This window comes from Petaurus breviceps, unplaced genomic scaffold (genome assembly GCF_028583685.1).
Source record: "Petaurus breviceps papuanus isolate PSGF00001 unplaced genomic scaffold, PetGlider_PUasm1.0 90491, whole genome shotgun sequence".
Classification (NCBI taxonomy): Eukaryota; Metazoa; Chordata; class Mammalia; order Diprotodontia; family Petauridae; genus Petaurus; species Petaurus breviceps.
The window spans coordinates 452,380-475,462 of record NW_027187263.1 but is presented as its reverse complement, the minus strand read 5'-3'; the positions used below and the strand labels follow the sequence as shown (position 1 = coordinate 475,462).

Genomic DNA, 23,083 nt, shown 5'->3' with positions numbered 1-23,083 from the left:
AAGAGAAAACTGAGACCCAGAAAAGTTAAGTGACTTGCCAAGGTGATGCAGGTAGCAAGTAGCCAAGATAAGATTTAAACTCAGTTCATAGAATTATAGGTTGATGTATTTGGAGTTGAAAAGGAATTTAGAGACCAGGTAGTCTAATCCCTGAGTTTGCCAATGAGGAGCTGAGCTCCAAGGGGGTTAAGAGCCTTGCCCAAGGTCAGGCAGGCAATGAGGCAGAGCTGGGGCAGAGCTCATATCTCTTGACTTCAATCCAGCCCTCTTTTCACATGGTGCCTCCCTCCCTTCTTTGCTAGGTTGAGCTAAAACTTGCCTCTTTATAAATTCCACTAAATGGTGTTATTTTGATTTCATAAATAGTAACCCTATATGGCTTAATTCCAAATATGGTACCTTAAATCTCCAGAACTCTATTGAATATTAAGCCTTTGAATGCATGGTGGGTGGTCATATCCTGCGGTCCCTAGGCAAAGTAAATGCTCTTTGAAAATTATACAGTCAGGCCCTGAAAGAGTTGTCAAAATGATTCCCTTATCTCCCACAATATATATCTCATTAATTTCACAAAAAGGAAGAGGTTTCCATCATAGTTATACTGCAATGAAATCCTTATATGGCTGAACTACTTTCCTTAGCCTTTAAAGCTGATGATGTCCCTATGGGATATTTTCTCTCTAATCATTCAAAATAGGTCAGTGATCATATAACATTAGAAGAGGCTCTTGATTTGTGATAGTAGATTTAAAGCAATTCCTAATGCATTAGATTTGAAAAAAGATATTCATACATACTTTCAAACCAGGTACCTTCCTACCTTCCTAGTCTTCTCACACTAACTTCCCTTACTCTGTGATCCAGAAACATTTGTCTTCTTGTTCCTCAAACACAATACTCCATCTTCCAAATCAAAGCTTTCCTCGGCTGCCCTCCATGCCTGGAATGCTCTCCTTCCTCCTCTCTGCATCTCTGGCTTCCTTCATGTCTCTGCCAGAAGCCTTTCCCAGTCCCCTTAATATTAGTACCTTCTTTCTGAGACAATCGTTCCCTGCCCTTTCACCACCAAGTTAACCTGTTTATATCTTGTTTGTACATAATTGTGCAGAATTTGCATATTGTCTCCCCCATTAGACTCCTGAAAATCAGGGACTGTTTTTTTTCCCCACTTTCTTTTATTCCCAGTCTTTAGCATAGTGCCTTGCATATAGAAGGCACTTGCATGCTAGCTGACTTACTGAGAGATTACAGGTTACAAAAAGCGATCCTTGTAGCAATCATACATACACATACATACAAAATACAACATGTAGAGCTCGTGTTATTGTCTCTGTTTTAGAGATGAGGAAAATTGGACACAGTGAGGTTGAATGTGCCACAGTGAATAAACATCAAGTACTGACTTGAATTTGGAATTCACTTTCCAATACAATCCACTGTCTCCTGTAGCATGGACTAATATTTCAATTTAGTAGCCTAGTCTAAGGCAATTACTTGATTTATTTTGGTGTAGTAGAGTTGGAATACTTGGGCTTTGGATCAGCCTCTGCTATTTAGTAGCTATGTGACTGTAGGAAAGTCACTTAACCCACTTGAGCCTTAGTTTCCTTATCCTTAAAAAGGGAATAATGATACATTCATTATCAGCCTCAGAGGGTTGTTCTGAGGAAAGCACTTCATACCCTTACAGTAAAATAAATATTATTTCTATTTTGGGCAGCTAGGTAGCACAGTGGATAGAGTGCTGTTCCTGGAAGACTCATCTTCCTGAATTCAAATCTGTCCTCAGACACTTAGTAACTATGTGACCCTTGGTAAGTCACTTAACCCTGTTTGCCTCAGTTTCCTCATCTATAAAATGGGCTGGAGAAGGAAATGGCAAACCACTCCAGTATCTTTGCCAAGAAAACCCCAAATGGGGTCACAAAGAGTCAGTCAGATGTGACCTAAATGACTGAACAACAACAATTATTTCATCTAATCAGATCCTACTTCAATGACTCACAATGGCATGGCAATAAGCATGTCAAAGATTGTGCCATCAGACCACAAACTCTGCCAGATACTATCAGCTGGAAGGGCTTCAGATATAGCCATGGAATGGGCTGTATGACTATGGTCCAAGGACCAGTCTAGTTACTTGTTGGTTGGCTACAAAGTGATGACTTTTTCAAACAGTGATTCATGAGGACCATCTACTAAGGCATGGAGAGGTTGTGATCTGTATTGATGGAAACAGTACCCATATATACCAACATTCATATAGCTTTTCTGAAGTACTGAAGACATATTCCCTTAGCTTATTTCCTGGTCACCTATTTACAAGCCAATAAGGAGGCTGGCAGCTGAAAGGGTTTCCCTAGTACCCATGAAAAATTGTAATACATAAGTAGACATGTTCCACCTATGTGTAAAGCTGCCCCTATTATCACTCCCTCTACTGAGTCCCTGAGACAGAGCTTACTGAGGAAGCACTCATAACGACATGCTTTTCCTCTCTCAGCCATCAAAAACAAATGAACAAACAAAACCCTACTAATTGAATGTTCTTCCTGATAGTCTGGAGGAAAAGGAGGAACTAAACTTAGAAAAGGAAGGAACATAGGATCATAAATATGGAAATGGAAAATACCTTAGAGGTCATCAACTACAATTACTTCATTTTACAAATGGAGAATAGTTATATGACTTACTAGAGGTCAGGATTTGAATTCAGGTCCTATGTTCCCAAGTTCAGTGTTTTTCCCCGCACTGCACTGTGGTGATGGGAAGAGCTATTGGGCCCAGGAAGATTTTGTAACCATTATATGACAGAGGTTTCCACTCCTTTCCTCATTCTTTTGCTATGTATGCATATTCCCTGCTGTATAAATCCTTTGACTAAACATAATTTCTCAGACTAGTAAGAAGATTGGATTGGGGGATGGCTAGAAGGCTGTTGGGGTTTTATGGATGTCTTATTTTATTTTATTTTTTTGGTACCAGGTGGCACTCACAGTTGCTATGGTACTGACAAGTAATTAATTCCTCCCTAATTTAAACTATCTGTTGAACCCACCAACTATATAATCTACACTAATCCTTCATGTGAAGGCAAACAAGGTACAGGAATTTTAAAACTACAAAATCCCAGAGGCATAAAGGACATCTGAAACTATGTCTTGTTTTGTTGCTGTTAGGGATTCGTGCCATTTACTAGGGTAAGGAATCCGGTAGATCCTATAGTGTTTTCTGCCACAGCTACAAGCCCATCAAACTGCAGCATGTAAAAATAAACCTTCACAGCTTTAGAGCTTAGTATCCCAAATACACCCAATTTGCATGATGCCTTTTATAGTAAGCAGAAGGGTCCTGAGTCACAAATTCAACCAAAATTGGAATTTTCTTTTAAGCTGTTTCCATAGGATTTCTACATCGACCATTAAGGATCCCTCCCCCACCCCCATCTAACACTTCATCTCAAAAATTGTAGATGAATGATTTATGTTCTGTCTCCTCCAATCAGAGTATGAACTCCTTCAGAACAGGAATTATCTGGGCTTTTTCTACTTGTATGCCCAACACTTAGCACAATGCTTAGCAACTACTAAGCACTAAATAATGCTTTTTTCATTCCTTTGCCACCTAAATCAAACTATCCCATCATAAATATCTAATTCGAACTCACATTACCTTGGCTATAGTCCATAATATTTGAAAGAGTACTAAATTTGAAACCTAAAATTCCAGCACAGACACTTATATGTAAGAACTGTATGATGTTGGGCAAATCACTGAACCTTCTCTGAGACTCAGTTTTTTTATCCTTGAAATAAAATCCCTTCCACCATTAAATCTATGATATCAGTTCAATTCTCCTGAAATTCTTATAAAAAGGTAAACAAAATTAATTTGATTTAATGTGCTCATACATGGAATTTATAAAGAATAGGGGGAAATTATACTTGGCCTTACCCTTGAGTCTTCTTGTTATATCTATTAGAATTTACTTCAATGTGATTGTCAAGGTCCTGATCCCTATGGGAATAAAACAAAGTTCATACTATATTAGATTCACCTTTGAATTACAAGAAAATGGTCTTTTGAACCAAAGGTTACACAGGGAGTAACTGTTATTATCTGTTACTCTGGTCTGAAGGAAGAAAAAAAAAGCTTTATAAAACATTATATAATCTTGGAATTAGCTTTAAATGATTATTTCACATAAACACATATGTCTTCCCAACTTCTTTAATCCTTTCCCCCCCATGCCTTCTTCTACCTCAGTGCAAGAGTAACTTGACAAGCTCTTTTTTTTTTTTTAAGCAATCAGGGTTAAGTAACTTGCTCAATGTTACATGGCCAGTTATTTCTGGGTGTGGTGCTGAGTGTCTGAGCCCGGGATTCGATCTCCAGGTCATCCCAACACTGGAGCCGGTGCCATTACTCACTGAGCCACCTGGCCGCCCCTAAGCAAATGGGGTTAAGTAACTTGCTCAAGGTGTTTCTGGGTGGGTGCTAAGTGTCTGGGCCCAGGATTCGATCTCCAGGTCATCCTGACACTGGAGCCAGTGCTTTTACTCGCTGTGCTAGCTGGCCACCCCCTTGACAAACTCTTTATGAATGTACATATAGGGATAGCATCTGGACTCTGTTTTCCTTAGTACGGGGAATTCCTGGGTGAGATAACTTTTCGTATCAATACAGGTCCGCATCTTCTCTGCATTTTGTAGCCTTAGAGAGTTGTCTAGAGTATGTAGAGAACAATTGATTTGCCCAGGGTTTCAGTGCCAGAATGTGTCAATGTGGTACTTGTAGCCAGCTCTTTATCTACCATATAACAATGATCTTTCCACATGTGGATGTAATGGACTATTATTGCATTAAAACAAATCATGCACATGAGAAATTTGGAGAAACTTGGGAAGATTTGCATGAATCAATTCAGAGTGAACTTAGCAGAACAAGATGAACACTGTATACAGTAACAATATTGATTTTGAATGAATAAGTTATTTTGTCTATTATAAATACCCAAATTAACTATAAAGGACATATGAAGAAAGATGCTATCTGCCTCCAGAGAAAGAACTGATAAATAGAAGTATTTATAGAATAATTTTACATATACACACATACATGCCTATTCATGTCTAATGGAAGCCATCTCTAGAGTGGGGGGGGGGGAAGAATTCTACATGACAATTTTTTGTACATTTGAAGGAAACAGCAAGTTGTGCATAGCATGTTATGTTTCTTGTCTAAGTCAACATAATCTGCATCATGTCTTTCTTTTACTTCACAAATTAAAACAGAAGAAAATGTAAATGAAAAGAATATTAAAGGAAAGTCAAACACTGAGTAATTATAATGATTGAAGAACCAATAATACAACATATATCCATCTTCTCCATATGAAGAAGGGGGACCATGTGGATGGTGTTAGGTATAATGCCAGAAATGGTCATGAAATTGGTTGCTTAACTGTTTTTCTTTCTTACAAGGGTAGGTTCAATGCAGGGTTGGAGTGGAGATAGGGTATATCTGGTAATTTCTTTGAGGCAAAAGATAAGAGTTCACAGTAAAATAAATAACATATATGAGGCCTTAAAATTCAGATTACCAGACATGAGGATACTGATAGTTTGGGGGAAGAGGGAAAGACTACAATTTAATCAGGAGGAACTGGGCATAAAGGAAATAGCCAGGTAAGGATCAGATCAGAAGTTTCCATCAGAATTTATATTACCTGAAACATAAAGAGTCTATTTAAGATTTGAATCAAAGTCTGATGGAGAATAGAGAAACTGAACCACTATTCTAATCAAATATTGGATCATTCTATTGATAGACAACTATTAAGACCAATCTTGATGGGCAAAAACAAAGTCTCTGAGATACCAAGATAAACTACTGCATTAGTAAGCACTCGTATATCTGTAGTTAGAAAATATATGCAAAATATATTGCAGATCTTAAAATGCTATATAAATTTTAGCTATCATTAATAGTAATTTATGTTTCCTAGCAATCCAAAGCTGTAGGGCTACAAAAAAAATAATCATTTGCAGGAGGACCAGTCTCTGTTGTCTCCGAATTCTCTAATATCTCTGGAATTATCTCTAGTATTTAGAAATTCCATTTCTTCCATCTTTCTTCTAATGATCCTAAACTTGAATCCTGTGTGTGGATATGCTTGATATAGGTTACACTGATTAATCAATCATGTATATTTATTTTATTAAACACACATTTGGGAGTTTTTAATGGAATTTTCTTGGTTATGCTGACAAAAGTTAACATGTACATGCACACACACAAAAGCAATGAAAAATTAGTATCTCAATTTTTATCAGGGAAAAATTCGATAGTATTAATTCTAAACCTCCAATATCCAAAGTAGGCTTCCATTCATAGGAGTTATAATACCAATTCACAGTTCTATAACTTTGGGAGTTTTGCAGTGTTTTGCTTGCAACAACCCATTGGTGGAGGCAGTTTGTATATTACTACATCTTACAGATGAGGAGACTGAAGTTCAGAGAGTTGAGGTGAATTTCCCAAAATACTTGTTCCTAAAAGTTCCGTTTTCTTGCTTAAAATCCATTGCTCTTTCTAGTTGAGTTGTATGCATTTGAATATACAGAAACCATTGTAAGTGATCTTTGAGGCAGTGTGCCAGAGGAACAAAACATAATCAATGCAACAAAGACACTCTTCAGGTTCCTCTAAATGGTTTGGAAAATGTCTGAAGTTTAGTGCCATACATTTCTCCAATGAAACAATCAAACCTTCCTTTCTTTTCTCTTCCTTCTCACTCTCCAGTACAGAAGTTGACAGTAAAATAAATCATCAAAAGGAACTGGAGAGGGATGCGAGACCTACCAGCTACATGGTGATAACCCATCCCTTCAGAATCAAGAGGCAGGTATGTGAAAATGGGATTATACCTTTTCTTCCTAATAGACTATCATAAAAAATAGCACCGGGAACTACTAAAAGGGTTAAACAGACCCTTTTACCAATGGTCTAATAGAACTTCATTTGCTTTATCCAAACATGGAGCTCATTGAACAAGTAGAATGGGCTTTATGACTTGAATCTAAAGGAAACAAAGCAAGATTACATGACTAGTGTAAGAATAAGGAAGAAGGGGCGGCTAGGTGGAGCAGTGAGTAAGGCGTTGGCCCTGGAGTGGGGAGGACCTGAGTTCGGTTCTTGCCTCAGACACTTAACACCCACACACACACACACACACACACACACACACACACACACACACACACACACACACACACACACAAACTAGCTGTGTAAACTTGGGCAAGTTACTTAACCCCAATTGCCCTCCAAAAGGCAAAAAAAACCAAAACAACTAAAAAAAAACACACAAAAACAAAGAGTAAGGAAGAAAAGACACAGTGAGTGAAGAAAACAAATCAAGAACATTATTGTTTCTCAGTCTGATTGATGACAACAGCTAGCTTTGACAATCCAAATCCAGGCAACTTAGACTGCTCATAAACTTTCCAAGTTACTTGGGATGTAAAAATAAATTTTCCTTGTCTAATTAAGTCTACATGATTTACATCATGTCTTTTGCATCAAGGTATAAGATGGGAAGAGCTGTGATTTAAAGCACCCAGAATAGATTTTTAGAAAAGCCCATCCAAATGTTGCCTAGCAAACAAAAGCATGTGTATAAAGCTGTAAAACAGAAGAAGAATTACAAGAGACCTGACTGCTTCTCATTCTTGTAAACATTTGGAATTTATTTCAGTGATATGGCCATATCCTTGGCCTCAGTAGATCATAAGAGACGCCCTGGAATGAAATAAGCACGACATATTACAACTGGAAAATGGAATTTTAAAAGCAGCTTTCAGAAACAGAGGAAAGAATTAGGTGTGGTACAAGCCCATACTCCCTCTTACTAAAGTGTTTCAGTTCTGGAGTTCTGAACGTCTAAGCATAAGGGTAGCTGTGTTAAATCCAGCAGTGGACAAGGTAGGAAAAGCAAAGCAAGTTTAAACTCTGGAACCAATCAGTAATGGTATCATCGTCCATGAGAGGCTGCTTGCTGTACTTCTACCTTGTTGAGATAGAGTCCCAGGGGAAGAAGACGGAGGGAGGGAGAAAAAAAAGGAGAGACAGATAGGGAAAGAGAGGGAGAAAGAGAGAGAAAGCACAGCATAATGTATTGAGAACCTGCCTCATTTTAGAAATTAACTGACTTTTTTTCCGAGGTCTCATGGGTAAAAAGAGAGGAGAGCCTATATTGAATCTCATATCCTTTGGTCCAGAGCTAAGAATTCCATTGCGCTATATGGCATCCCTTAGAGTCTGTTTTTGTTTTCATGTGTGGGAAGTACCACATTTATAAAGCAGCAATATATTTGTCTCAACATAACTTACTTTAATTGCTCATTGTTCAGCACAGAATACATTTACCAAACTACAGAGTAACAGTATAAAAGATTTACTATGCATTCTCAGTTTATGCCAAAAGTTAAATCTTGGGCATGAAGCTTTTGATTGAATAGGAGTCTTTGTCACTCTGAAAGGGGTATAGAAACTACAGTGAGATCATTTGTATGGTTCTTTCAACTATGTTGTGAGAAAGGGGGAACATTTATGTTTATTTTGGGGGGAATTTTTTTAAACATGAGAGAATAAAGGCTTTGACATTAAGGAAATTAGTGTTCCATATTGATATAGGCCTATGCAAGCACAGAAGACAGAAGAAACAACAAACCAACTTCATCGAGATTGAGTCCTTCATGGTTTATGAAATCTGACTCGTGCAATAGGTTTTCATTGTTGCTGCTACTTGTAGAACCATGAAGAATTGTCACAGAAAACCAAATCCAAAGCTTCTTATGGTTACACTTATTTCAGTTTTATGTGTTCTGGACATCAGAAGACATGGTTCAAACCTAAGTTTGAAAACTAAGTTTTGAAAACCTAAGTTTCAAAACTAAGACAAGGTTCAAACCTAATACCTATATGACCTTAAGCAGTTCATTTTGGTCCAATGGGCCTCAGTTTCCTCATTTGTAAAATGGCAAGGTAGGACTTGGTGATATTTGGAAACAGCATGGTATAGTAGAAAGAGGGCCAGAGTTAAAGTCAGAGGACCTTGGTTAAAACCCCACCTCTTCATTTGTTCCCTGTGTAACCTTGGGCAGGCCATCTTGAATTTCCTCAACCTCAGTTCTCTTATGGAGCAAATGATGGGGTTAGACTAGACTAGACAAGACTAAGGTCCCTTCAGCATCTAAATCTATGAACCGACATATTCATACAAGGTTTTGCTTTTGCTTTCACAGAATTCTACTCGGTATGGCATAGTATAGAGCTGGCCTTCAAACCAGGAAAACCTGGGCTCACAGTACCACCTCTGATACATTCTAGCTACATGATCCTGGGCAAGTAATTGAATATTTAAGTGACCTAGGCAATTCTCTATAAGTTTCAAAAAAGGTGCAATGTGCATTGGTAAAGGATGTTTCTTCATTTGGGAGTTCCCTGTGTCGGTGAAATCAAAGGTCCAGTCCAGAGCCCTATATTTTGGTGTCAATGCTTTCAAAAGGAACATGTTTCCTTTATGAGTTTGTGTTGGGGAGGGAGGACATTTCACTGAGAGAAGAGGCAATGAGGGCCTGGATAAGGGTGGTGGCTATGCTAATAGATCAGTGAGCATTTAGTGTGTTCAAATCCTTACTCTGCCATGTTGGTGGTGGTGGTCGTGGTCACTTGCTCAGGAAGAGGACCAATGAAATAACAAAGATATCTTGATTTGTGCATGAATTGGATTTAAATGAGGCAAAGCTGTGCAAAGTCATTAGTCATAAAATCTCCCTAGACCTTAGTTTCCTTATTTAGAAAACAAAATGGGATAACTGAATGGTCCCACTATTTCTTTTCTTTTCTTTTTTTTTTCTTTTTGGAGGGGGAAAGGCAGGGCAATTGGGGTTAAGTGACTTGCCCACGGTCACACAGCTAGTAAGTATTAAGTGTCTGAGGCCAGATTTGAACTCAGGTCCTCCTGACTCCAGGGCAGGTGCTCTATTCACTGCACCACCTAGCCACCCCTGTCCCACTGTTTCTTTTGGCTCTAAATCAATACTCCTATGATGATACCATTCATTTAGCATATTTTTAATGATTAAAGTAGTTGGGGGCTAGGGTACAGTCTTGCATGATATTATAATTGGGTCAGGACATAATTTTCTATCTCTGACAATTGTTATCTTTTATAATTCTAAAGGCAAAAATGTCAACAGATGAATTAAAGTCTTCAATCAGAAGTAGCTCCTACAGTCAGGCTAACAATAGCTTATGAGCTACCAGTAATTGACTTTCTCCTTTTAGTGTTAGTACATGGAAATTTGAAAATATGCCTGTTAAGAGTGAAGCATTTTCTCACTGTATAAGTGAAATTTCCCCATAAATATGCATTTGTTCAGGTTGCTGTGTTCCTAGAAGGAGTGCAGGAATGTCTGCTTGCAGACAGAGTGACAACTGGAATTTTATTCAGTCCCTAAGTGAACTACAGCTGAAAATGTCACCAGTTTCCTAAAGAGAACTCAGTTTTTCTGTGGTATTACTATGAAGTCATCAATCCACACATCACATTAAATAGGATTGTAAAGGAATGCTATTGCCACTAAGCTGGCTATGACCCTTCAACATTGACCTTTTCTTCACTTCCACTTCAAATGTTAAGGGCTGATGTACTAAATACCAATAATAACAGGATGAAGTGAAGCGATCTCTCTTCCAAATAGATCTCTCCAGAATTCATGGGTTTTTTTCCCTATTTGTTCCACAATTATTTATTGAAGAAATTGATTGGTTCCTATCTGAATATGGTACTCCATTGAAGGTATTTAGATATCAGGCTTAACTGGGGCCATTTGGAAACAAAATCATCAACTTCTGAATAAACATAACTCAACTATTCCACTAATAGCTGCCATTCATAGTACTGTCTTCATACAAAAAACATTTCTTGTTACAGAAATTTTATAATGCAGTGTCGAAATCTGCACTATATTGAAAAAGTAATGCATTATTCTTAACTAAAGAAATTCAATGGGAGAACTTGACTAGCATCAAATGGAAGGAAATATATCTGAGGAATATAGTTTTTAAATGCACTCCATTAATACAACATCCTAATTTGATATTTTGGACTGGCTAATTTTACAAGCTTCTCCAATAAGTAATTCCATCTATCCAGGAATTAACGTCTTTGTCCCAGTTCCTCTTCTTGTCATCCAGAACTCCCTGGATAGGTCAAAATGCTTTCCTCCCTCCTGTTATCTTTCTTAGGTAGCTAGGTGGCATCCTGGAAAGAGTGCCGTTTCTGGAGTCGAGAAGAACTGATTTCAAATTCAGCCCCAGATACTTACCAGCTGTGTGACCCTGGCAAGTCACTACACTGTCTACCTCAGTTTCCTCATCTGTAAACGATGATAATAATAGCATCTACTTCCCAGAGTTGTTATGAGGATAAAATGAGATGTTTGTAAAGTATTTTGCTAATCTTAAAGTATCATATAAACATCAATTATGATTATTAATTATTACTTTCATTCACATCCAACTCAGCTCAACTTCTAGTAGTCAATATACAGTGTCTTTTTCTATTAGACTCTTCCAGTCGGCCTTTGGAACCCATGTTTAGTGACCAAACCCTCTGCCCTACTCCCATTCCCAATCTTCATTTTCTACTTTTTTTCCTCTTCTACTTTCCATACTAACTGAACATCCGTCCCTACCCTCTACAATGCTGGCCATTACTTTCATGCCCTCCAATAAACAGGGCAAAGACCTGGCATTCTCCTTTCTTTCAATTTCCACTTCTATTTTTTTCCTGTTTTTTTCTTGCCTCCCCCTTCCCTGCCCTAGAGATGGCTACTATTAGACACAAATACACACACATATGTAAATATATATACATACATACATACACACACACACACACACACATATATATAAAATCATTCTATAAATATTTCAATTGGTCAGTTCTTATGTTCTTTCTCTGGATGCAGATCGTGTCTTCCTTCACATGTCCTTAGCCACTCCTAGAAGTTTATTTAGTCCTGTCACTCAGCTATCTTTCCTCTCTTGTAGCTTATGCCACCTGATTTATACCACCCTCTCCTGATTAACCACTGCTGTCCTACACAAGCCTCCAGAACATGTGTCCGCCTTCTCTGATGACTTTTTCACTTTTCTTTCACTTTTTTGTCACACTTCTCCATTCCATCCTATTTTCTGCTACCATCCTTGACATTCATGTTTCATTTCTTTCTTTGTATCCCCAGTGCCTAGCACTGTGTCTGGCACATAATGGGTACATGTTGGCTGATTGATTGATCAATCGCCACTCTAATACTCTCTGTTCTCACAATAAAAAGAGTGTTTGAAGACAGAATCCAAGGCCTATTGCTGTTGCTGTTCACCCTTCATTCTCAGAGAGGACCAATGACATCCCAGGGTGATGTCTTGGTTTGCCAGTGAATTGGACTTAAGGGAGCAGAGCTGAACAAAGTTATTAGTCTCAGTCCCCCATCCAGAGTCATCACAGGTCCAGTGGCAAGATAAAAGTCACAGTGGTCAGGGACGCAGTGGATGACCTTGGCCTTTCTAAATTAAGGTCTTTCCCAGACCTATACTGAAGTCCAGTCAAGCCACATATTACCTGTGTGACCTCAGATTCCTTATTCGAATCCTGGTTCTGCTCCTTATAGCCTTCATCACCTTAGGGAAGCCACCTAACCTCTAAATCTCACTTTCCCTATCTATAAAGAGAGGGATTTGTACCAGAAACCCTTTAAGGCTCTAGCTTTATGAGCATGTGATACTCAGTGCTAATTCACTGCTCATCAGCCAATTTTGTGTCATCCCCTGATCCTGGGAATGCAATTTCCAGCAAGAGATTTCTTATAACAGCATTACCCACTACCACAAAGCAATTTTGAAATGCTATGGAGTTCATATTAATGTATTTTACTTGTGTTAATAAAGCACTTTGGGGTAAAGACTGCCACAGAAAAGCCACAAAGGGCAGATAACCGTATGAAATATACAATTTTTGCTTAGATCATTTATTTCTGTGTACCCCTGGGATCTGAATTATCTCATGATTAGATATAACATCTTCCAAAAATCTTTTCTTCCAATGAGTCTTAATTAATTTTGCTTTTCAGCCTTGATAACTGCCTCCTATATAAGTCCAAGTTTGAAAATGACACTAGCAGGAAGAAGAATAACTAAGCTGAACCCATAATGGGACAGTATGTTGTCTTGTTGACAGGGGCATGAACCCTAGATGGTATTAAACATAAGCAAATGAGAAAATGATGCATGACCATTAAAAAAAAAACCAGCAGCAGCAGGCCTATAATTTTAAAAGGAGAGCCCCATTACTATCTTGAAAAGCCAAATGCATTCCCTTGGAATATTTAGTGTTATAACCATATACTGATTTGGGAAAGAAAAAAACAACCAAGAAAAAACACTCACCAATAAAAGAATGCACTACTAGCTTGACAAAAAAATATACATCAGCAGCTTTAAAAATTCTTAGTCAGTTCTTTGGAAATCATTCAGAGAGGGCAGCAAGATTAAATGTTCTTACCTTTTGCTGTTTCTGAAAGTTGTTGGATTCACTTTAATGAATCTATCCAAGTCTTGGCTCCTTTAGTAGTAGAAAATAAAAATGGTTTGGATCAATGATAAGACTTAAAAAATTATTCATACTATAATTCACATTTTTCATATTATAATTTCATATTTTTCATTCAAGTGTCTGCCTATGAAACTCGGGAAAATTATAGTATAATAGATCTAGAACAGGAAGTAACTTTGGTGGCCACTCAACCTAATTCTATTTTACCACAAAGATGAAGAAATAGAGGAATATTGGACTTCAGGGACTTGTCTAAAGTTACTTAAGTGATGAACATTTGATATAGGACTTGAACCAGGTCCTCAATTCCAGAGACAGTGTTCTTTTCACCGAATCATGTTGCCTTCCATTTTGTTGAAAGATATATTTTTATTCTTTTACCTCTGATTGTTTCTGAGAACTTCAGGAGTCACTTTGATGAATTTATCAAGATCATCTTGGTTTCTTTAAATAGCAAAAGGTAAAAACAGTACAGATTAATTATATGGTTGGGGGGGTAAGTACACTAAAGTTATGAATAGTTCAAATAATTTTTTTAAAAGTCTGTCAAATGCTTTGGAAATAGATATGAGAATGATGAATATTCTTTCCTCTTACCTGTGATTGTTTTTGAGGGTTTCAGGATTAACTTTGATGAAATTGTCAAGATCTTGGTTTCTTTAAAGAGGACAAATAAAAAATTTGGATTAGTGACAGGTAAAGATTTAATGCAAAGAATATATTTGTTGGGGGGAAGGAAGGGGATCTGGATATCACTATGCTAAAAGATTTATTTTTTTTTAAATTAGTTAATTAGAAGCCTTGGAAACAGTTGCCTACCCACTCAAAATGATTAAGGGGCAGCTAGGTGGCAAAGTGAGTAGAGTGCTGGCCCTGGAGTCAGGAGGACCTGAGTTGGGATCCAGCCTCAGACACAACACACACAAACAAAAAAACTAGCCGTGTGACCTTGGGCAAGTTACTTAAACCCTATTGCCCTCAAAAAAAAAAAAAAAAGTGAAAATGAGGATTAAAAATTTTCTTGTTTGAATAGAAAACAATTATGATTTTATATATTTTATTTCCAATATTCCTCTGCTATGAGTAAAATGTCAAGTGTGTGTGTGTGTGTGTGTGTGTGTGTGTGTGTGTGTATGTTTTAATTCACATGGTCTAGTGAATGTGATTTCCAACAATCAACAAGCATTTATTAAATACTTACTATGTGCCAAGCACTGTTTTGGCAATAAGGATGCAAGGAAAAATAATAGTGGTTGCCCTCAAGAAGTTCACATTTTATCAGAAAATTAATTTATTTTTTCCTTTTATTCAGATGTTTTGGCATCCTCTGGACATGATATGACTCTATTATCCCTATTCTGATTTACTATGCCCAGTAAATAAAAGTATCAACTGTAAAAATTAGGTCTAAGACTGGAATTATTCTCAATAAGTAAATTTATAACATTCCAACAAAATAATGACTTTATTTTCCCCCATGAATGAAAAACCAGCTAAATTTAACTCAACTATTCATTTTCATGATGAGGTATGGGCTCTGGGAACCCCCTCAAGCTGTCCTTGAGTCCTTGAGGTACAGGCTCTGGGAAATCCCCCCCCCCCCTTGAACTCTGATTAAATCATCTCATTTGATGAGGCATTTGTACGAGGCCATAAGCCTTACACTGTGGCTGGGTCCAGACCTCTGTTACTAGACTTCCAACCCTTGAGCCTATCAAAATATCAATCCACCCTTAAACTGGCCAAGCCCACCATTGTCTGTAGTCTCCAGGTAGCCTCTAGCAACTTCCCACCCTGAATCACTCATTGACCTCCTCTGACTCCTCCTGAAGACCCTCCCCAAACTCCTTCTCTAGACCACCCCTAGATTCCTCCCATAGCCTTCTGTATATAAGACCCCATCTCATACCATGCATAGAATGACCTACCACAGACTTACTCTGTGTCTAATACAAGCGAACTTTTAAAACTTTTCTTTGACTGAGAGTCGAATTCATTGGGCAGGACCCAGAGTGTTGGTATTTTGGGGTCTCCAAAACAACCCTAACCCTCTTTATGGGTAACCTCTTCAATCAGAATTTAAATAGACTGAATCTGAGGTCTTAAGAAGGTAAAAGGCAATAAAAGCACAGTGTGTTGGAAAGGGAGCTAGAGAACCTGGGTTCCAATCTCAGTTCAGCTGTTTATACTTGCTACTCAGAGACTTTGGATAAGTCACTTGGACTCTCCAGGTATCATTTTCTGTATCTATAAAATGAAGGAATTGAGTTAGATGTTTATTGTTTAGTTTGTTGCTCATCCTTCATTCTAATCCTCAAGATATGTTCCAACCATAGAGCCTAAAAAGGAAATTATTTTCTTGAGTATTCCTACAAACATTCTTTGATGCTTTACTTGGGAGAGGTTAAAAGAACCACAGAAAGAAATTTTGCAGGAGGTAGGAAGTGTGAAAATTATTTTTTGCCATTTTATATTTAAGAAAACTGAGGCTTAGAGAGATTTGATTTGCACAAGCTCCTGCTGTTAATACATGCTGGATCTGGGATTCCAAGGCAGAACTCCAGACTCCCTGAAACAACCCACACCAAAATACCGTGCCCCTCCCACCATCACCATTCTGCTATGTGACTTCCCCTTATTAGAATGCATACTCCTCCAGAGGTCAGGAATATCTTCAATTTTCTTTGGGTATCCCTAGCACTTAGCACAACAGCTGAGCCTTGAGGAAATGCTTAGTAAGTCTTGATGAGGCATCTAGGTGGGGCAGAGGATCAAGCCCTGGACCTGGAGACAAGGTGACTTAAATTCAAATCGGGCCTCAGATACTGTGTAGTTGTGTGTGACCCTGGGCAAGTCACTTATCCTCTGTTTGCCTCAGCTTTCTCATCTATAAAATGGGGGTAATAACACTCCTACCTTCCAGGGTTGTACGGATCAAATGAGATAAAATTTGTAGAACACTTAGCACAGTGCCTGGCACAGAGGAGGCACTATATAAATGTTAGCTATTGTTATTATTATTAGTTCTATTCAATGCTCTTTCCATTATGCCACAACTGTAGGATAATGGTTAGTGATCTTGTTATTCAGTATAAATGATGAAGTATTCAATAAAGGGAAAGGGGAAGGGAAGAGATATTTATTACTATAGACCAGGCACTGTGCTAAAAACTTTTATAAATATCTCATTTATCCTCATGTGAGATAGATGCTATTATTATCCCCATTTAAGGATAAGTTAAGGAAAGTGAGGCAGACCTGAAGTTAAGAGCTTTGCCCAGGGTTACAGCTAGTAAGTACTGCTGTCAAATTTGAACTCAGATCTTCCTGACTCCATGCCAGAACTTTTAATAATAAAGATACTATTAGTTGAGGAATTAAGGTATATGACAGTTTCTTTGAAAGAAAAGGACAAAGTAGAAACCTAATAAGCTTCCATTATCATAAAATTCTACCATTAGTGATCACCCATAACCAATTAATCTCTGACTATATTTAACATACACTTTTCTTATAAAGCTCTCATATTTTCAATTTGAAAAGAAGCAATATCAAGATGGATGGTATTATAAACAATGTCAACTTCTTATCTTACAAAAGACTAAATATTAAAACATATTTTCTTTTTAATAAACAAAATCCAGTACAGTGTTTTTTCACTGTAACTACACATGCTGTACACTTCCCAGAAAACCAGCAGACATTTTTATCTTTGGAGTAAGCCAGATGGAAGAAATTGAAAAGAACACAGGGAACCTTCATTTCCCTACTGTTTTATTGAACAAAAGAGATTTGCTTCTACCCCTCACTCCCAAGAATACATTAAATATATACCAGGATCCTCAGCCACCAATCAAAATGCAAGCCAGTATGTACATTGAACAATGAGAACTCTGTGATGAGACTTAAACGTAGGCCTGTCAGTTGGAAGACACAGTTGGGCTTACCTATATTCACTGAATACCTCCTAGATATCCAGCACTCTGCTAAATGCAAACACTCCTCAGAAGCTTGGAAATGAATTCTTTTGGGGGGAAAGCTTAATATGTTTCTTACTAACTCAAGTCACATACTACCTGCCATTAAAACTTGTATTAATATAGCCAAGTCTCAAATGGAATATTTAGGAATATTTACCACTTTGTGGTTTTAAATCTTTAATTGCATATATTTACACAGATGCTCTATACATATTAGTCGACCCTCAATACAACCCCAATTTGTTAATTCCCTTAATAGGACCTATGAATTAACCTTCCAGACCATGCTACTCCTTCAAGGATAAAAATTAAAAGACAGATTAGAAATTTATAGTATACCTTGTAGCTTGTCATATTTATTTATTATATCAATCTCTTGATTGAGCTAAAGTCTTCGCTTCTTCCACATTTTTTTTTAAAGTACAAGTAAGGACGCATTCTAAACTCAATTAGTTAAACCAAAATGAGTTTCAGAAAATAAGTATTTTATGTATTTTCTTAAGTATAAGTTGTTAAATTGACATGGACTGCCTATTTTCTCAGAATAATATCTTTCCACTTCCAGCACTTAATTGGCTTTAATGTATGGTAATTACCAGCTGTTACAAAGAATGAATATGTCTACAGGCTTTTCTCTTTGGTGCTCAGAGGCTATAATGAAACATAAAAGGCAGAATATGTAACGGATGATATGTTCCTAGCACAGAGCCAGGAGGTCAGTATCTCTGTCACAATTACTCAAAACTAACTGATATACAAATAAAGTTGGAAAATGGAGATCACGGATAAAAGTTTTAGAACTGCCTAAGATTCCAAGATGGATCCAGTGAGAATCACAGATCTACTTCAAACAAATATACTCTGTCACTCTCTAATTCACTTAAGGCTGGGAAAATCCAAGATCAACAGAATTCAATTGAACAAACATTTATTAAAAACCTACTAAGTAGTTAGGGCAATCTGGTGGCACAGTGGATAGAGTGCCAGGCCTGGAGTCAGGAAGACTCATCTTCCCAAATTCGAATCTAGTCTCAGACATTTTCTATGTGTGTGATTCTAGGCAAGTTCCTTAATCCTGCTTGACTCAGTTCCTCATCTATAAAATGATCTGAGAAAGAAATGGCAAAACCACTCCAGTATCTTTGCTCAAAACAACAACAAACCTAAATGGAGATATGAAGAGTCTGACACAATTGAAAATGACTCGACAACAACTGGGTGCTTGGGGAATCATAAATTTTAGATTACTCAGTTTCTACCCAGATAAAATTTTTAGCTTAGTAGAAAAAGAAGACAAAAATACAGATAACTATACAATTATATAAGCATTTTTAAAAAATCAGACCAAGGAATTCATTGACATAGGGAATTCATGGTGAGGAAACTCCCTCTAGCAATGCAGAATGACACCTCAAAACTTAAAGTATTAGAAGATTGCCCAGGGCACTGAGGGTTTAAGGGACTTGCCCAGAATCACACAGGCAGGACATGAATTCAGGTCTTTCTGATTCTGTGGTAGGTTCTCAATACACTTTCTATCTTACCTGTAATTATGCTAAGATAGTGTGAATAAAATATAAAGAGGGGTCCAAGGCAGAAGGCTATTAGTAACAAGAGTATCATACAAGACTTCATGAAAGATGTACTCCTTGAGTTTAAAAACGAGTTTAAACCCTTTAAAGAATGGGTATAAGGGGCGGCTAGGTGGCTCAGCAAGTAAGAGCACCAGCTCCAGTGTTGGGATGACCTGGAGATCAAATCTGGGCTCAGATACTTAGCACCACACCCAGAAATAACTGGCCGTGTAACCTTGAGCAAGTTACTTAACCCCAATTGCTTAAAAAAAAAAACACAAACCAATGGGTATAGGGGCAGCTAGGTGTTGCAGTGAATAGAGTACTGGCCCTGGAGGCAGGAGGACCTGAATTCAAATCCAACCTCAGACACTTAACACTTTCTAGCTGTGTGACCTTGGGCAAGTCATTTAATCCCAATTGCCTTGCCTTCCCAGCTCCAAAAAAAAAAATGGGTGTAGATTCACCAAGCAAAGAAGAGATAAGACTATAATCTAAGCATCAGTTATATACATCTGAACCTGAAGAAGGATACCAAGATCAAATAATGTCATGAAAACCCAAGGAATGACCTTACTTATTCCATCTTCAAAAGTTACTCACATTTATCCTCTCCTTTCTAGTCACAAAATTGTCATAAAAGTCCAGACCTTTATCATCTAAAATAGCACCCTAAGTGGTTTCTCAACTAGGGAAGACAGGGAAAGGCTGCCCCGCCCCAAGCCTCTCCCATGTTCAATCCATCCTCCATATAGCTCCCAAAGCAATATTCCAAAAGAATAATTCTGACAATGTCACTCTCATGATCAATAAGCTCTGAGCTAAAATGTAACCTCTGCTTGGCCTTTAAAGCTCTCCTTAATTTGGCTCCATCCTACCTTTACATATTAATTGCACATTATTCCACTTTGTGTTCCAGCCAAACTGGCCTACTTTCCTCACACTCAATATTCCATTTCCAGTCTCCATGTCTTTGCCTTATGCCTAGAATGTCACCTGATCTTTTATAATTCTTTCAGTGTTCTCTTCAAGAACTATCTCCTTCACAAGGCTTAAGCTGATCTTCCCCATTGCTAGTGACTTCCCATCTGGAAATCACTTTATACTTATTTTGCATTTGTTTATCTCTGTACATATTGTTTCCAGTCAAGGGAATATAAACTACTTCAGGGCAGATCTTTGGGGGTTTTTGTTCGTTTGTTTGTTTATCCTTAGCTCCTAGAATGGCACCTGACACATTTTAGGTACTTGAATAAATGCTTGGTTAATAAATGAATGGATATATGAAAATTTTGTTGAGCAAACACCCAATGCATCCGATCAATTATTGGGTTCTTTTCCCAACTGATTCAGGTTTATTTGTTATCTAAATATAAGATTAAGGAGGGAGGGAAAGGAAAGCCTATATCTTTTACCCTGAGGTAATTCTGACAGCTTTGGGGTTCACACTGATGAACTCATCAAGACCTTTTCCCCTAAAAGAATAAAAGAAAATGATCAGATCAATGAATCAATGACAAGAATTCAGAGAACACCTGAACAAATTCATCTATGTCCTGGAACCCAGGGCTCACCATCTTAAAAGGGAATTGAAAACCACTTTTCCAAAATGCTCTCACATTTATTAACTTTATGCTGATGAGAATCTTTTGAGGCAAGTAGGAGAGAACTAATCTGTAGTGGTTTCTCCACTACATTTTTCTCAAGATAATTAATATAACCACCTCCACCTCCTATTCCCTTAACATTTAAGGAGAAAGCAAACATAGTCTAATGTTCAAATACATCTAGCAGGCATGAGAATGTCATCAGTCTACAATTTCTTTATCAGTTTTTCTAAACTGTTTGCTGACCAAAGTTCCTTTTGGTTTGTCTGGGCTCACTGAATGACTATATCTGTGCTCAATTTACAGTTATGACTTAAGTTATGACATAGCTGCTTAAGTGGATTTGTGAGGCAGAAATCACTGTACCCAATTCAATCGATTTTTGAGCACATATTAGAGAAAAGTAGATCAGGAACCTGTGCTTTTCTTACCCTGGAGTAGGTTTGTTTGTAGTTTGGTTCACTTTGATGAGATTATCCAAGTCTTGGTTTCTTAAAATATTAAAAAAAAACAGATCAATTACACAGAAGGGCATAAAATAAATTTTAACTGTTGAACATAGAATCTCTCTACCGCTTGATTCGGTTAAATGCTTGCTATTAGACATTTTAGCTTTAAATGATACTCTTTAGCCCTATGTAAGATCAGAAAGCTATTAAAATTTTGTTGACTCAATATATATGATGATTATATTTTAATAGTTGCTAGCTCAGTAAGTCTGCCTCTCACTTACAGAGCAAAATTTCTCCTTATATACTCTCCTAACAAATCTACACATAGAGTAAAAGGGAAAAAGACATCTGGAATATATTTGGAAATTATAATATGTATCAGCTAAGGATAAAAAAGATGTTATGATATATGATACTTTTTATTCCATCTAGGGATTTGCTGAAGAAACAAAATGAATATGTGCTGATTCTATGTCATACATATGTGTATATGTATGTATAAACAGACACACATGCATGTATATGCATACATGTGTATATACAATTATTCACATATATCTATATAAATGCATGCAGTGATATATTGTGCATATAGTGACATACTCATACATTACATGCATATGTTTATATATAAGTATTATAAGGTAATGCAATTGAACATACAAGCAAAATTAGTTTCATTCATTGCTTTAAATTCATACTCATCTCTCACATTCACCTCCTTTCACAATAATTTTTATTTTATACTTTTCTCATTCCCACAAGCAACTTAATATTGGGCTGCCAAAACAAAAGAATGGCTCTTGATTTTTTTTAAATAGAAAGATGGTCCATTAGTACATGTTTCTTGTACAGATGGATAAGGAGCTAGGTCCAGAATTAGACAGGAGAATGGAAGCAGTCTGGATTGGCTTTGGGAAATTACATTGTACTTTGGAGTAACCCAAGCTTATCTCTCTGAAGCAAAGACCCTTCTATTTAATGATATCCTTCTGGTGATGTGGTATGACTGCAAGTCTTGGAATGCCATGAGCTCCAAAGTACTAAAGATGGTAAGAACTCAAAAGGGCCATTAGATAGATGCATGGTATAAGGGTAAGCAGGCTGCAACAAAGTATCAGTGGAAAATTCGGTAGATGGAATGCATAAAGAATACCATGAAATAGATAGATGATTAGAAATAGAGGTGGGTTAAGAATGTAGGAATAACCAACGAGCAGCCCATGTGCTCCACTGGTAGCCACATAATGCAAGAAGGGCTAGAGGAAGGGTACCAAGAAGTTTGGAGATCCCACTCTGAAGAATTCATTAGCAGATATGTATAAAATCACACAGTGGGCAAACATGGGTGGGTTATAAGCTGTACCACTAGAGGGAGTAGCCACATTGATGAGATCACAGATCCAATGAACCATGATCCTAGGTGGTTCTGAAATGATGATGGTTATAGAAGAGGAACTAGGATGAAGAAAAATAATGTGACACGTTTGGACTTCCCCGTAAGTTGGAAATTTTATTCTTATATGATCTCATTTCATCACTTGAAGTGCTTATGATTTTGTTGGTGTAGGTTCTCCACCTACCAGTGGGGACTGAAATCTCTTTATAATTTACTATTCAAGAATTTCTAAAGAAAAGCAAAGAAGGAAGGGAGGAAGGAAGGAAGGGAGGAAGGAAGGGAGGGAGGGAGGGAGGAAGGAAGGAAGGAAGGAAGGAAGGAAGGAAGGAAGGAAGGAAGGAAGGAAGGAAGGAAGGAAGGAAGGAAGGAAGGAAGGAAGGAAGGAAG

The 23,083-nt window shown here is 37.5% G+C and overlaps 1 protein-coding gene across 1 annotated transcript in view; it reads right to left on the bottom strand.

Moving 5' to 3' along the window:
- The window catches only part of SCEL (sciellin), a 147,051-nt gene that overhangs the window by 20,739 nt on the left and 103,229 nt on the right, over positions 1-23,083 (bottom strand). The window contains exons 23-28 of the mRNA XM_069062662.1: positions 21,277-21,336; positions 20,654-20,713; positions 14,282-14,341; positions 14,066-14,128; positions 13,634-13,693; positions 3,955-4,017 (exon numbers count right to left, since the gene is read on the bottom strand). Coding sequence (XP_068918763.1) covers positions 3,955-4,017; positions 13,634-13,693; positions 14,066-14,128; positions 14,282-14,341; positions 20,654-20,713; positions 21,277-21,336 — 366 coding nt within the window. The remainder of the gene's footprint in view (positions 1-3,954; positions 4,018-13,633; positions 13,694-14,065; positions 14,129-14,281; positions 14,342-20,653; positions 20,714-21,276; positions 21,337-23,083) is intronic.